This window comes from Anomaloglossus baeobatrachus, chromosome 8, assembly GCF_048569485.1.
Source record: "Anomaloglossus baeobatrachus isolate aAnoBae1 chromosome 8, aAnoBae1.hap1, whole genome shotgun sequence".
NCBI lineage: Eukaryota > Metazoa > Chordata > Amphibia > Anura > Aromobatidae > Anomaloglossus > Anomaloglossus baeobatrachus.
In genome coordinates this window covers 238,845,121-238,860,574 of record NC_134360.1, presented here as the reverse complement: position 1 = coordinate 238,860,574, position 15,454 = coordinate 238,845,121, and the positions used below count along the sequence as shown (strand labels likewise).

At 47.3% G+C, this 15,454-nt stretch overlaps 1 protein-coding gene across 2 annotated transcripts in view; it reads right to left on the bottom strand.

Moving 5' to 3' along the window:
* Nucleotides 1-15,454, bottom strand: part of PLPP3 (phospholipid phosphatase 3) — a 74,219-nt gene that overhangs the window by 5,889 nt on the left and 52,876 nt on the right. For both annotated transcript variants that reach the window (XM_075320428.1, XM_075320427.1), the window contains exon 5: nt 5,194-5,370. In XM_075320428.1, the coding sequence (XP_075176543.1) occupies nt 5,194-5,370 (177 nt within the window). The remainder of the gene's footprint in view (nt 1-5,193; nt 5,371-15,454) is intronic.

The window sequence follows — 15,454 nt, the reverse complement described above, 5'->3', positions numbered from 1 at the left end:
ACACAATGACTTATCAGTGCTCCGTCCGACACAGACACAAAAAGTGTCAATGATTTTATTATTTCCGCCGTTATTATCCAAATTGCTCACTGATACATGTCACACGACACGCAATGCGGAACATTTTTTCCCCATTTTCAGCAATATGGCAGCACACAGCACGCGAATGCCGGAATCCTACTCTTTTCGGGTCTTTTGTACCGTACACACAATGTAAGAGCATTGTGTAGAGACACACAATAGCCGACGACCCCTCGTCTGAGACCAGCTGTTTCCTACATGGCTCCCATACGTCAGTCTATAAAAACTGCTTTGTCCACAAACATTTTACAAGACTTGGACGATCAGCATGGAGACTGGAAAAGAAACAGGCGATGACGTTTGTAGGCATCACCGATACGTAGATGTAGACAATAATGGTGAGAAACCGTAAGAACTGGTCATAGCGGGAGCAACTGTGGGACTCAATGGTCATGACCAAGCAACAAGGCTTAAAAAAGCCATTCCTTTAAGGGGATAACCTATTGGTGCTAGCTGTAGAGCCTCCACCGGTCCAGAACAGTCCTGGATAATCCATATAGTGCTGTGGCAATATGTCCTTTAAGGGGATGACCTATTGGTGCTGGCTGTAGCGCCTCCACCGGTCCAGAGAAGTCCTGGATAATCCATATAGTGCTTTGGAAATATGTCCTTTAAGGGGATGACCTATTGGTGCTAGCTATAGAGCCTCCACCGGTCCAGAACAGTCCTGGATAATCCATATAGTGCTTTGGCAATATGTCCTTTAAGGGGATGACCTATTGGTGCTAGCTGTAGAGCCTCTACCGGTCCAGAACAGTCCTGGATAATCCATATAGTGCTTTGGCAATATGTCCTTTAAGGGGATGACCTATTGGTGCTGGCTGTAGCGCCTCCACCGGTCCAGAGCAGTCCTCGATAATAGATATAGTGCTTTGGCAATATGTCTTTTAAGGGGATGACCTATTGGTGCTGACTGTAGCACCTCCACCGGTCCAGAGCAGTCCTGGATAATCCATATAGTGCTTTGGCAATATGTCCTTTAAGGGGATGACCTATTGGTGCTGGCTGTAGCGCCTCCACCGGTCCAGAGCAGTCCTGGATAATCCATATAGTGCTTTGGAAATATGGTACCTTTGGGTACACCACAACACCTGTGCTCCTTCGGGGCCATGACTCCTAAAAATGGTTATAAAGCCACCATGATGTCTTGGGTGTGTCCTGCTCTCGGGAGCCCTCTGGAGAGTCTGGGACCAGAAGTCACAACATCTTATTATGCAAAGGTCAGAAGCTTGTGTTTGAGTAAATCTACTTTCTTTTGGTGCTGTAGGGGTTAGGGGTACTTTGCACGCTACGACATTGCTACTGCAATATTGTCGGGGTCAAATCAAGTGACGCAGATCCGGAGCCAGTAACGACGTCGCAACGTGTAAAGCCTAGATGCGCCAATAAACAATCGCAAAAGCGTCGAAAATTGGTGATCTGTGTAGTGTCGGACATTCTCATAATGTCGCCCCAATAGGAGATACGATGTTGTTCCTCGTTCCTGCGGCAGCACACATCGCTGTCTATGAAGCCGCAGGAGCGAGGAACATCTCCTTACCTGCGTCCACCGGCTATGCGGAAGGAAGGAGGTGGGCGGGATGTTTACTTCCTGCTCATCTCCGCCCCTCCGCTTCTATTAGCCGCCTGCCGTGTGACGTCGCTGTGACGCCGCACGACCCGCCCCCTTAGGAAGGAGGCGGATCGCCGGCCAGAGCGACGTCGCAGGGCAGGTAAGTGCGTGTGAAGCTGCCGTAGCGATAATGTTCGCTACGGCAGCTATCACAAGATATCGCATGTGCGACAGGGGCGGGGACTGTCGCGCTCGGTATCGCTAGCCGATGCTAGCGATGTCGCAACGTGCAAAGTATCCCTTAAGGACTCTTTCCTGTTTTGCTATCCTTTGCAGCTTTAATCTCAGGTGCAGCTCTTTTGTGATGACTCCCCTTCTCTATAAAAAGTCATCATCTGATTCCGGTTATAGAATCTCATTCTTATGCTGACCACTTTGGAAGGAGGCTGTCTCTGGAAGAAGCTGAGGTGTTGTGACAGTTGCAGCAGTGGTGTTTTTTTCCCTCTATCTGTCTCCCTTACCTTGTGTTGTGTTATTGTAGGAGTGAGACTAGTGTACTCACCAGATATCTCACTAGCAAGGCTGCGTATTATAATAAGTCATGTGTCCTACCATCTGATGCCGGTTATAGAATCTCATTTGTATGCAGACCACTTTGGAAGGAGGCATTCCCTGGAAGAAGCCGAGGTGTCGTGACTATTGCAGCGGTGGTGTTTAGCTGCATTGAAGAAATTTGGAGTGTTTGTCTTTTTCCCTCTGTCCATCTCCCTTATGTTGTGTTGCATTATTGTAATGGTGAGACTATTGCTCTTGCTGGCCTTCTCCCTAGCCAGGGTGAGTTCAGGGTAAGTGAAGGCCTAGGCACGTGATGGTGACATTGGGAAGGACCCGTATAGGGAAGTTAGGGAGCTTAGGGTACAGACTCCGGTGAGTTGCAGGAGAAGACCCTTCTTCCTATCGCCAGGGTCTTCCTTTTATACCATTCCCGTTGTTAACCCTGTATTGTGTGGCACGCTGAGTGTCAGTACGCTCCGGCATGATATTTGATGTCTGTATGTCAGGTCAAAGGAGTCTATAAAAAGTTTAATGATGGATAAAGGTCTCTCGACTCGAAGCTTGTGACCAGACGTGGGCCATGTACGAATAGTCCGGCCACTAAAGAAACTTCTCACATAATCCAAGTCTATGGGATTGGGGAATCTATGGCAGAAAAGTCATCATTTCCATCCAAGAGAAACTTCTCAAAAAGTTTTCCAAACCTAAGCAACTTCTCTGAAAACTCCTCTAGTGACTGAAGCTTCATGGTTTAGACCTACAAGGGAGAAAATTGCTGCCCGTTGTGATATCTCGGAGCATTTTTGCCGTGTTTTCCTTCACTTCACCCGGAGCTTCCTCCTCAGATAAAACTGTAGACAAAACTTGATTACACGACCATTTTTCCACTCTGCTCCTAAATTAAATGGTAACACATGGCTCCCGGTCACAAAAAAGGAGGACGCTGCTTTTTGTGTAAACGGTCTGAGAACAAGCAATGTGGCTGCAAGCCTCAATCATGGTCAGGACCTGGCCACAAATCTGCAATCAGGAGGGTTTGGTTACTTCTCCGCTGGCAGACGCTCTCAGGGACCCATACAGCACTGGGGGGGGGGGGGGGGGGGGCACTTGTCCCAAACTTAACCCGGTCAAAGACGCAAGATTTTTGATGGCGGAGCTGCCAAATTTCACAGGATCAGACAATGGTCATGTTTACAAGATGAGTGGATTTTCCCACTGCGTTTTCACTTGTTTTATTTTTTTTTTTGGCTTAATTCTTTAGCAAATTTAAAGAGAACAGTCCTCCCTATGGACTGTCCATTTTAGTAGATACCTGTATTTCTTATAAAATATCAATTGCAGAACATCTTTTTTTTTTTTAGAATTTTGCATAGTGACGTTACTCTGTTATTCCTCCTGGAAATATATGAATGGGCACTGATGTTCTCTTTATCAATAGTTGGTGTCTTCAAATAATGGCGAAAGGAGTCAGCGCGTGCGCAGATGGGGCTCTCGGCTCAAGATCTCATCTGTGCACACGCTGCACTCATGCTGATGCTCATCAGCAGCACCAGCCCAGCGCGTCCAGCTACATCACAGCCCCCACATCATCACCTTATTCCACCACTGCCTCCTGTGACCGCGCTCAACCACTGCTGCCGACTGCGGGCGCCATTGTTTTGAAGCCCGCATTGTCTACATTTTCAGGATGGTGCCCGCAACCCCAGCACAGCACAGCGCCCTTGGCCTGCAGCCCCAGCACAGCACAGCTCCACAACAGCGCCTGCAGCTCCAGCAAAGCGCCCTCGGCCTGCAGCCCCAGCACAGTACAGCTCCAGCACAGCGCCTGCAGCTCCAGCACAGAGCCCTCAGCCTGCAGCCCCAGCACAGTACAGCTCCAGCACAGCACCTGCAGCTCCAGCACAGCGCCCTCAGCCTGCAGCCCCAGCACAGTACAGCTTCAGCACAGCGCCTGCAGCTCCAGCACAGCGCCCTCGGCCTGCAGCCCCAGCACAGTACAGCTCCAGCACAGCGCCTGCAGCTCCAGCACAGAGCCCTCAGCCTGCAGCCCCAGCACAGTACAGCTTCAGCACAGCGCCTGCAGCTCCAGCAAAGCGCCCTCGGCCTGCAGCCCCAGCACAGCACAGCTCCAGCACAGCGCCTGCAGCTCCAGCACAGCGCCCTCAGCCTGCAGCCCCAGCACAGTACAGCTCCAGCACAGCGCCTGCAGCTCCAGCACAGCGCCCTCGGCCTGCAGCCCCAGCACAGTACAGCTCCAGCACAGCGCCTGCAGCTCCAGCACAGCGCCCTCCGCCTGCAGCCCCAGCACAGTACAGCTCCAGCACAGCGCCTGCAGCTCCAGCACAGCGCCCTCGGCCTGCAGCCCCAGCACAGTACAGCTCCAGCACAGCGCCTGCAGCTCCAGCACAGCGCCCTCGGCCTGCAGCCCCAGCACAGTACAGCTCCAGCACAGCGCCTGCAGCTCCAGCACAGCGCTGGCAGCCCCAGTACAGCACAGCGCCCTCAGCCTGCAGCCCCAGCACAGCACAGCTCCAGCACAGCGCCGGCAGCCCCAGCACAGTGCCCTCAGCCTGCAACCCCAGCACAGCACAGCTCAGGCACAGCGCCCGCAGCCCCAGCACAGCACAGCGCTCGCGGCATTGCTCCTGTGACTCCTCTACACCGCCCCCGGTAAGCAACATTCGGATTACAAGACGCACCCCTAATTTTCCTCCCAAATTTTTGGGAGGAAAAGTGCCTCTTATAATCAGAAAATACTCGGAATGTTAGTTTACCTATATATTTCCAGGAGGTGTAATAGAGGGATAACAACATAGAAAACTTTCTAAGAAAGGACACAGACTAGCTACGGGGTATACCGGTGTTTACTAAAATGGTCATGTCAGGAGCGGGTCCTCTTGACTGCTCCATTATTCTGATTTTGGATACAATTCTTTTGTATTTTTGGTCATTTTGACCAATTGGTTCATTCTCTCTTGGGACTTTCCACCATGTAGGATACTTACTATGCAATAAGCCACCAAAGCTCCCTGCACAAAACCAGCCAGCACGTCGGTGGGATGATGCTTGTGGTCCGAGACTCGAGAAAGTCCTGTGTAGAAGGCCATCATAAGGAGGGTGAACTGCAGCAGGGGGCGCAGGAGGCGAGCCCCTCTCCATGTAAACCTGGACTGAAGGTAAAACTGGAAAAGAAGAAAATCCATCATTAATAATTGGAGCCAAATATTTACAGGGATTTCCATAAATATTACATAAATATTTTCTATAAATGTTACAATTTTAAGTGAAAAAATATTAAAAAAAATTCTCCAAAATGTAAAAAAAATCTCATATTTATATAAATAATCATTAACATTCTAATCTGAGGGTTCCGTTATTCGTTCACTAGAAATTCATTTTTAAATTTCTGAAAATTTGGATGGAGGAAAATTTCGAGTTGAAATTTTTCAAAAATTCTAAAATTGAAATGGTTATTGTCCCCTCCAAAAACAACAAATTATTCCCTATCAATAGGGAATAGTCCAGGTGATTTGTTGCTGGTCGTGGGGGGTTTGACCCTGGGACCCCCGGTGATGCTGAGAAAGGGAGTCTTGAATGCCGTAGTACACACACGCTGAACCTTCGCTACATTCATTGACTTCGGGACTGCCGGGGAAAGTGGAGTACGTCGCTCGGATATTTCCAGGGCTCCCATAGACAATGATTGGAGCAGTCGGCAATGGTGCGCACCTCCGCTCCGTGCAAGAGGGGGCTCTGCAGCACCATGTTCCTAGGTTGCGGGGATCATTGGGCAGTTGGACCTGCAGCGATCTCCTTAACAAATCAATAGGGGATTGTTTTTTGGACGAGGGGATGTAGGGGGGGGGAATAAACCTTTATTTATTTATTTATTTTTTTTCGGGCTCCTCAACCAAAATCTTAGAAGTACCAGTAGGGGGTCTCCACCATGCCTTAAAGGGGACCGCTCTTTAAAGTCTTCAAGGAGGCCATGAAATCATGAAATGCGTGTATACATTAAATCTATATATATATATATGTTGTAAAAGTTTCATTGTTGCCATTTCCCCTTGGCCTCGGGCCCAGTCCACTTGTCCGATTTCTGTGAGAACCTCCGAAACAAAGGGGAAGAGACGCGGGGAAGTTGGACACTTTTGTTCCACAAGTCAAAAAGGATTGGACAGGACCCGGTTGGGATGAGTACAACAGGCGGCGGACAAGACCCCACGATGAACCCCTCCCTTCCTATAGGAAGGAAACCGAGAGGACGCCGCGGACGCCGCGGCTGGAGGTGACTTGTATATTTATAGATGGCTTCATACAATCGGCAGGACGCAGGGGACGAGGGATCAAAAAGTGTAGAAACCTCAATATCCTTCACTGGGGGACACAAATATGGTGACTAGTGTTGTCCCCCAGCTTTACCATGGCCCTGAATGGCACAGTATAGTGGCCGTGGGTGTCTGTATTTTGCTACATTTGCTTCCTGTATCCGTTTCCATTCATTCCTGTTCCTTCTTAACCCTAAATTTCCGATTATTCCAGCAGGGTCTGCAGCTTTTCTCTGCTGCCCTGGGACAGATGACAGACTTCGGTGGTCTTTATATGACGTCAAATGACATCGGCTTCGGTCTCCCTGCGCTGCCCTTTGACACAGGAACCGATGTTTCCTTTGTTACTGACTTACTCAGCTTTGTGGTCATTAGAAATGATCTATAAAAATCCAAGGTGACTCATGTAAACGTCCGCGAGCGGGAAAGTGTCAGGAACTCCATCAAGTATGGATTTAACAATTTTTTTTACTGTATTTAGAAAACGTTTACAATGAATGACACAGGAAGGATTTAAAATTTATTTAGCAATTCCCAAATATTAGGAATTTTTTTGAATTGTGTAATTGCTGCCATTCTCCTGAATCCGGCGCTGTTTTTCTTTTATTTCTGCGCCTCACCGTTCCTGAGATACGACCTCCTCTTCCCTGTATCTATTCTGCAAGGTGGGTGTGGTCATCAGCTCTTCTCTGTGGGTGTCTCCTTGAGAGCCACGCCTCCTTAGCTAACAAGAGTAGATTTATATACAGGAAAAAGAGGCCATATCTCAGGAACGGAGAGGCGCAGAAACAAAAGAAAAACTTTGCCGGATTCAGGAGAACAGCGGCAATTGCATCAGGTTAAAAAAAAAGATAATTTTGACAAGTTACAGGTTCCCTTAAAGGGATGGTATGTCTTTATAATAAGTGCATCATGTAAAGAAATTTATAATTTTGACAAGTTACAGGTCCTCTTAAAGGGATAGTCTAAGTCTTTATAATAAGTGATATTAAAGGAGTTGAAAGTCCAATTGAAGTTGCCGTTGGCATGCTGGGACTTGTAGTCACTCTTTAAATGCTTTTGCTTTAGAATAATATTAAGTATCCAAAACTAAAGCTCATGTGAAGGTGACCTAGTTAGATGAATGCACAGACATAATAGCGGCTGTCAACCCTGAAGTTTATTCCAACTTTTTTTCCAGTTCAGTGGAACTTTTCCCCTTAATGATCCGTCATTATGTGTAATGAATGCGGTGCAGCGTTCTGTAGGTCAATGTGTAACTGATAAGTCCTGACCAACTTCCTCCGCATAATATTAAACCCGCAATAAAATCACTCAGAAAACGATGCTATCAGCTAACTTTCCACAGACTCTGACAGAGAAGGAGGAAGGATATACAGTGTGTCCACCCATATCCTGTCCACCACCATTAACTTGAGAACAGCGGCAGCTATAGGCATAGAAGTGGTGTCTAGGTATAGTAAAGTAGCCATGCGCTACGCAATGACACCACCTATAGCGCCACCTGGTGGAAAACAACGGAGGTAGCATTTTTATCTCGAAAACGGAACGAGATAGAGAAAAAAAGTGAATTACAAAGTTGTAGGGCATCATCAATTCAATACGAATCGACACCTTGCATACAGAAATGCTATGATATGAAACCCACAAAACATTGAATGCTGGTCACGCATATGGCGCTCATTTAACTTTGATGCTCAGTGGCCCCCGTCAGCTGCAATGCACATCTGGACTCTGCACAGCATACTGTATCTTGCTGCACGTTGTGCAATATGGCAGGTGACACGTTTGCACAAGCATCTGTGATACGTCGTCGTAGGTCCTGCAATGTTGGTGGAGGGGTCGCATACACCTGGTTTGATGTGACCTCACAGAAAGAAGTCCAATGGGGTCAGGTCAGGTGAGCGTGGAGGCCACTCCACACAGCCACCATACCCAATGACCTGTAGGAAGGTCTCCATGAGGTATCGCTTCACGTCCGCAGCCTTGTGAGTTTTACACATTCTAATCATAGCATTTCTGTATGCAAGGTGTCGATTCGTATTGAATTGATGATGCCCTACAACTTTGTAATTCACTTTTTTTCTCTATCTCGTTCCGTTTTCGAGAAAAAATGCTAATTCCGTTGTTTTCCACCAGGTGGCGCTATAGGCGGTTTCATTGTGTAGCACATGGCTACTTTACTATACCTAGACACCACTTCTATGCCTATAGCTGCCGCCGTTCTCAATTTAATGGCGGTGGACAGGATATGGGTGGACACATTGTATATACCATGCACTGGATAGTGTGTCAGTCTGCGCTGCTAGTATTCTACTCATAAATCGGGAAGCAGCATGGCTCGCTGGGAGTTGTAGTTCCCCGACAAAGGAAGAGTCACAGTCTATAAACCATAGCCCGGAGGCACAAGTCTCTATATTTGGCCACATCCCCCCTCCCCACACTGTTTATATTGGAGCGTCTGGAATTCCCATTGTTTGGTAATGGAGGAGTTTCAACTTTCAGAGCAAATATTAAAGTGATAACGTTAGTGACCCTCAATACTGTACTGTGTACTGCGGCCGGGCCTCTTGACCCCTGCAATCACCTTCAAGGGGCAAGTGGTGGTCTGTAGGACTGCAGCCATGGTCCAGATATCAGACCCCCACAATCCCTATTATCAGCTCTAACACAATAGGCACAGATAGGGATCACAGGGATAATCTGATCTCCTGGGATGTAATCAGTGATCACCCTGCAGATGATCTCACAACAGCCAGAGGTGACCACTCATCTCTAACAATGGCTCTTACTGGGATCTGACATTTTCCCACTGCCTAGTTACATGACAATACATCCCCTGCCACAGCGATTGCTCTGTCCCTCCCCCATGCTTTACACTGCAGCTCTGCTTATTCACATCAACTGACATGAATAAGCACTAACTCACCATTACCAATAAACCAAATATCCCACTGCTATTGCAAAAAGAAGCTACAGTCTCTTTCCCCCTGCTTTACACTGCAGCACTGCTTCTTATCATTCACAGCTGTGTATGATCCTAGTGTAAGGAAAGATTATTAAAAATCAGAAAACATCATGTAACGTCCATTAGATGCACAAATAAAGCCCAAAAGCTGGGGGCTGGTATTCTCAGGCTGGGCATACCCATTGCTATTGGACACCCCCCAGCCTAAAAATATCAGCCAACAGCCACCCAGAATTGCCGCATCCATTAGATGCGACAGTCCCAGCACTTTACCCGTCTCTTCTCGATTGCCCTGGAGCAGTGGCAATCGGGGTGATGAGGGAGTTAATGGCAGGCCACAGCAGCCACTCACAAGAGGTCACTGCAGTAATTACTATACTGCCTCCTTAAATGCAACCGAGACTAAAAATAAATTTTGCACTTGGGTTTCATTACAAATTTTGCTCCTTTTATAGCTTCTGTGTTGCCTTGTGTTTGTCTGGCTACAGAATGAGTTAACTGAGAATCCATCAGTGAGTAGATGCAATAAGTTACTTAATCCGATGAGCAGTGACATGGCCAACGCTGATCTTTGAGGGGGAAATTAAAGGGACGACAAATAATGACTCCATAGCCCCGACGTGGGAATCCGGAGATCTGTCAGCGGCAGCGGCTGAGTTATTAACCTAATTTCAGGCACTTCCTACTGGTTATCTCCGGACTTTGCAGCTTGGGAAGCACCGGGTGCTTTCAGCGTTTCTCCTTTCTGTTACTTATCGATCCATAATAATAGAATAAAGACACAATGTTTGTCACCGAGAATAAATATGTTGTTATCTGGAAACGACCTTTGCCAGCGGCTACAATGTAACAAAGATGCTATTATGTGTGATTCAGACAAGCCGCACTGGCTACAAGAAACACAAGGATCAATGGGATCTTAAAGGCAACCTGTCCTACATCTGACCCTAAGGCTATGTGGTGCACGCTCCGTCTTTGTGGAAACCACAAAGATGTACGTTTTTGACCCCGAAATAATGCAAACAGTACATCTAAAGCTCACAGCAAGTGCCATAGAACATGACTGCCCGCTGTGAGCTCCAAGTGAGGGACGTGATCAGCGGTGACATCACTCAGGTGATTTGCAGTCACAGGTGGAGGACTCCAGATGTGGCCGCAGCTAACCTGAGTGACGTCACCGCTCACTTCAGTTGCTGCGTGGAGTTCACAGCGGGCAGTCATGTTCTATGGCGCTCGTAGTGAGCGTCAGATATAACAGTGCTGGATGCGTCGTGGGACCTCAGGTGGATTACGTCGGACCTGGAGGGGTGTTTTTGGGGGTTAATAAAGGGGTGAGAGAAGGTGCTTTTTTGTCTTTTATTTCAAATAAAGAATATTTTGGGTGTTTGTGTTTATTTACTTTCACTTACAGATTAGTGATGGGGGTGTCTCATAGACACCTCCCATCACTAATCTAGGACTTCGGTCTTGTGTGCATTTTTTTTCCGCGTTTCTTCACGTTTTTTGGGTGCAGTTTTGGTACCAAAACTGCATGCATTTCCTTCCCCAGCAAAGTCTATGAGATTTCATTTTTTGCTGTGCGCATGGTGCACTTTTTTTTGGCTGCATCTTTATGGTGACCACAAAGATGCAGCATTTCAAATTATTTCTTTGTTTTGTCCCTGCGTTTTGGAGGACTGGCAGATAAATCCCCCTGTGACTCTGAGTCAGTGAGGGATTGATCCCTCGAATCTGGCCAGATGCCGGTCCCCATATAAAGTCTATGGGGGCCAGAATCCGGCGCAAAGGATTACCGAGTCACCGGGACGGCTGTCACATTGCTCCTGTGGCCTCTCATTCTTCTCCCGGGCTACTGATTAGGCTCATACATATTCACTGCTTCCCCCGCCCACCGGCGTCTGTGATTGGTTGGTTGAGGTCACGCTGAGTGACAGCATGTCTGAGGCTTCCAATCACAGATGTTGGTGGGAGGGTACAGTAAAATAAGTAAATAAATAAAAATTGGAGTAGGATCCCCCATATTATGATACCAGCACAGATAAAGCCCAAAAGCTGGGGGCTGGTATTCTCAGGCTGGGAATACCCATTGCTATTGGACACCCCCCAGCCTAAAAATATCAGCCACCAGCCGCCCAGAATTGCCGCATCTATTAAATGCGACAGTCGGCACTTTATCCGGCTTTTCCCGATTGCCCTGGTGCGGTGGCAATCAGGGTAATGAGGGAGATACTGGCAGCCACTAACAAAGAGGTCACAACAGTAATTACTATACTGCCTCCTTAAATGCAATTGGAACTAAAAATCATTTTTCGTTACACATTTTGCTCCTTTTATAGCTTCTGTGTTGCCTGTGTTTGTCTGGCAGCAGAATGAGTTAACTGAGAATCCATCAGTGAGCTCGTTGGAATTTGTAACTCTTTTATCTGTCTCATTCTACTATATCAACACAGACCACATCAAAGTTGAATGTTGAGGAAAGAAAGAGCCTGTAAAAGCCAAACGGGGAAAAAATTTTAATGAATCCCAATTACATAAATGAATTTTAGCTCCAAATATTCACATTTTAAGTAAAAAAAAAAAAATGTCCCAAAAGGTGGAGATCCCCTTTAAGCCCCACATTATGGTTTATATTTTAGGAGTGTTCTAATTAAAGTGACAGGCGCCGCCCGGTTTGAAGCCACTGACCTGCTCAGTCTGTTTATTTAAGGCCGGTGATCGACCTCATGATTCATTTTCTGCGTCAGTGTAATAAGGAAGTCACTTTTACTCCTTTACTTCCGAGTCTTATGAAAATACACAAGACATATCTTATCTCCCAGTGTCCAAAGAGCTGAGAAATATGCCAGGCTCGGCTACGCTAAACCCCAATTTTCCGTCCCGCTCCTGCTGCCAAGCGCGGTGATGTAATATCTGGCCGGACAGGTTCTGCCATTGCTAATTTTCTGAAAGGAAAAATATGAATGTTTGCCAAAATCGCACGGTACTTGCCAAACTGCATTGATTGCTTGCAACCGCTCAGGAGGTCTTTGGGAAAGAAAAATGATGTTTTATACTCCACTCACATCTCATAATTCTAATGTTTCTAGAGCGTGGTGCATTGTGGGAGGTCCTGTGACGGCGACACAATAAGGTCCGGGCCGGAGACTTTGGAATAATTGTAAACTGTATCCGTCACCAGATTTCACAGTACAAGGCTGATTGATGGCTCCTCAGTGTCCCTCCTCCCTGCTGCTGAGTCTCGGCCCACCTACCTGTCATCTCTTCAGAATCCCTTTTCCCTACTGCTGAATCTCTGCCCACCAAGCCTTACTGACAGATCCTCAGTGTCCTTCTTCCATGTTACTGGTTATCTCTGCCTACCTAGCCTTACTTACAGCTATTCAGTGTCCCTCCTCCATGCTGCTGCTGAATCTCTGCCCATGTAGCCTTACTAACAGCTCCTCAGTATCCTTCTTCCATGCTGCTGCTGAATCTCTTACCACCCATACTTACTGACAGCTCCTCAGTGTCCTTCCTCCCTGCTGCAGAATCTTTTGCCCATCTAGCCTAATACACAGCTCCTCAGTGTCCCTCCTCCCTGCTGCTGAATCTCTGACCACTTAGCCTTACTAACAGCTCCTCAGTATCCTTCTTCCATGCTGCTGCTGAATCTCTTACCACCCATACTTACTGACAGCTCCTCAGTGTCCTTCCTCTCTGCTGCAGAATCTTTTGCCCATCTAGCCTAATACACAGCTCCTCAGTGTCCTTCCTCCCTGCTGCAGATTTTTTTGCCCATCTAGCATAATAGACAACTCTTCGGTGTCCCTCTTCCATGCTGCTGCTGAATCTCTGACCACACAGCCTTACTGACAGCTCCTTAGTGTATTTCCTCAATGCTGCAGAATATTTTGGCCATCTAGCCTAATAAACAACTCCTCCATGCTGCTGCTGAATCTCTGCCTACCTAGCCTTACTAACAGTTCCTCATGTGTCCCTCCTCCATGCTGCTGCTGAATCTCTGACCATCTTGCCTAATGGACAGCTCCTCAGTGCCTCAGCGTACCTCAGTGTACCTCCTCCCTGTTGCTGCTGCTTAATCTCCGCCTATCTAGCCTTACTTACAGCTCCTCAGTGTCCCTCCTCACTGCTGCTGCTGCTGAGCTCTCTCACTGCTCGGTACAAGCTGCGGCTGGGATAGTGGAGACTGATCTCTGTCTTTTTAGCTGAGCTCATAAAATGCTAATTTTAATGTTAGAATTATACAATCATTTTGACATTAATTGTCAAAGTAACCAAACCTGTTTCATCAGGTCCAATAAACCTATTTAATAATGTAGGCAGTTTTTACTGGTTTTAGTACTTTAAAGCGGATCTGTCACAATAAAGTCAATTGGAAAGGTCTCTATATAGACGTATAGCAAAGCGGTCAGGCCACGTGATTGACCATGCAGTGCATTTGCGAATGGCATTCAGCAGAATTTTGATTGCAGCTCTGGATGTGACCGGATTCTTGGTAAAAGTTAAACTTTCAGGTGACTTGTGCGTCATCCATCACCAGAACTCCGTCCCTCTCTTAAAAAGCTGTAAATCTGCGGTAATCGCGCCTAAGCTTTCTATCTGACACACGAACGTATATTTTTCTTGTAATTAAATATAGAAAAACGTTTCTATAAATAGAACTCACTGTTCAATCTTCAGGACACCTCCGAAAATGGAAGTCGGGGGGCAAGACAAAACTTTCATTCAGCCGAAGAAATAGGTCAACTTCTGTTTTAATAAATGTTGGGGGAAGGAGCTTACAAAAACAGAGAGAAATAAAAGTGACGGCCGTTACAGAGGGGCTTAGCTGCCTAAATGTTTTCATAGTATCCGAGAGGGACGAGGGTCTAAACGCTCGCAGACACTGCCACGGGGGGCGCAGGGGTCTTACGCTACCACGGAGGAAATCCAGCACCACCTTTCCCCTCTGACACCTGCAGCAGGTAATATTTTACTGTCGGGGTCTCAAATCATTTTCCAGACACTGAAGCAAAATAAATACCAGAAAACTGAAGAAAGAATCACTACTAGAAAACAGCGCCCCGTTGTGATGTGAAGCCACCCCCCGAGGGTCTTCCTGGGAGACATTATAATTGCAGAAGGCAAACAGTTAAATGTGAAAAAAGTATAATATATCACTTAAAGGATTTTTCAAAAGCGTGTGACAATTTAAATTTTTTGTTTAATGCTTGTTAACTAACGACCGCCAAACAATGCAGCGCTTACAAGCTCTTTGCTACAGGGCTAGTAGGTGCTGCTCTGGATCCAGTGCCTCTGATGCTGCAGAAGCAAAGCTATCCCTGTTTGCAGAATGGGAAGATGCACAATTCGGGCCAGCGGCGAAACCATGCTGCTAGGTATGGGGAAATACTGAGCAATTGGCAAAAAGGAAGGGAAGAGGGAAACCCTTTAGGGGAGTGGGAGATGGTGACCCCCTGATAAAACCTTCCACTGACCCCTGGCTCCCCTGACGTCCCTAGATAGGTTGTGTACCTATGCGCCGAGCAGGATACCTGGCCCAAGCTGACCCCTGGTATAGGGAAATACTGAGCAAACAACGAAAAGGAAGGGAAGGGAAGAGGGAAACTCTTTAGGGAAGGGGGAGATGGTGACCCCCTGATAAAACCTTCCACTGACCCCTGGCTCCCCTGACATCTCTAGATAGGTTCCGCACCTATGCGCCAAGCAGAATACCTGGCCCTGACTGACCCCTGGTTTGGGGAAATACTGAGCAATCAACGAAAAGGGAAGGGAGGGAAGAGGGGGCCCCTTTGTCTAGGGGAGGGGGAGATGATGACCCCCTGATAAAATTTTCCACTGGCCCCTAGCTCCCCTGACGTCCATAGATAGGGTCCGCACCTATGTGCAAAGCAGGATACCTGACCCTGAATTGGGCCCTAGGTAATGAATGAATGGGATGAGCGCTAGTCAATCCCACTAGGATCTAAA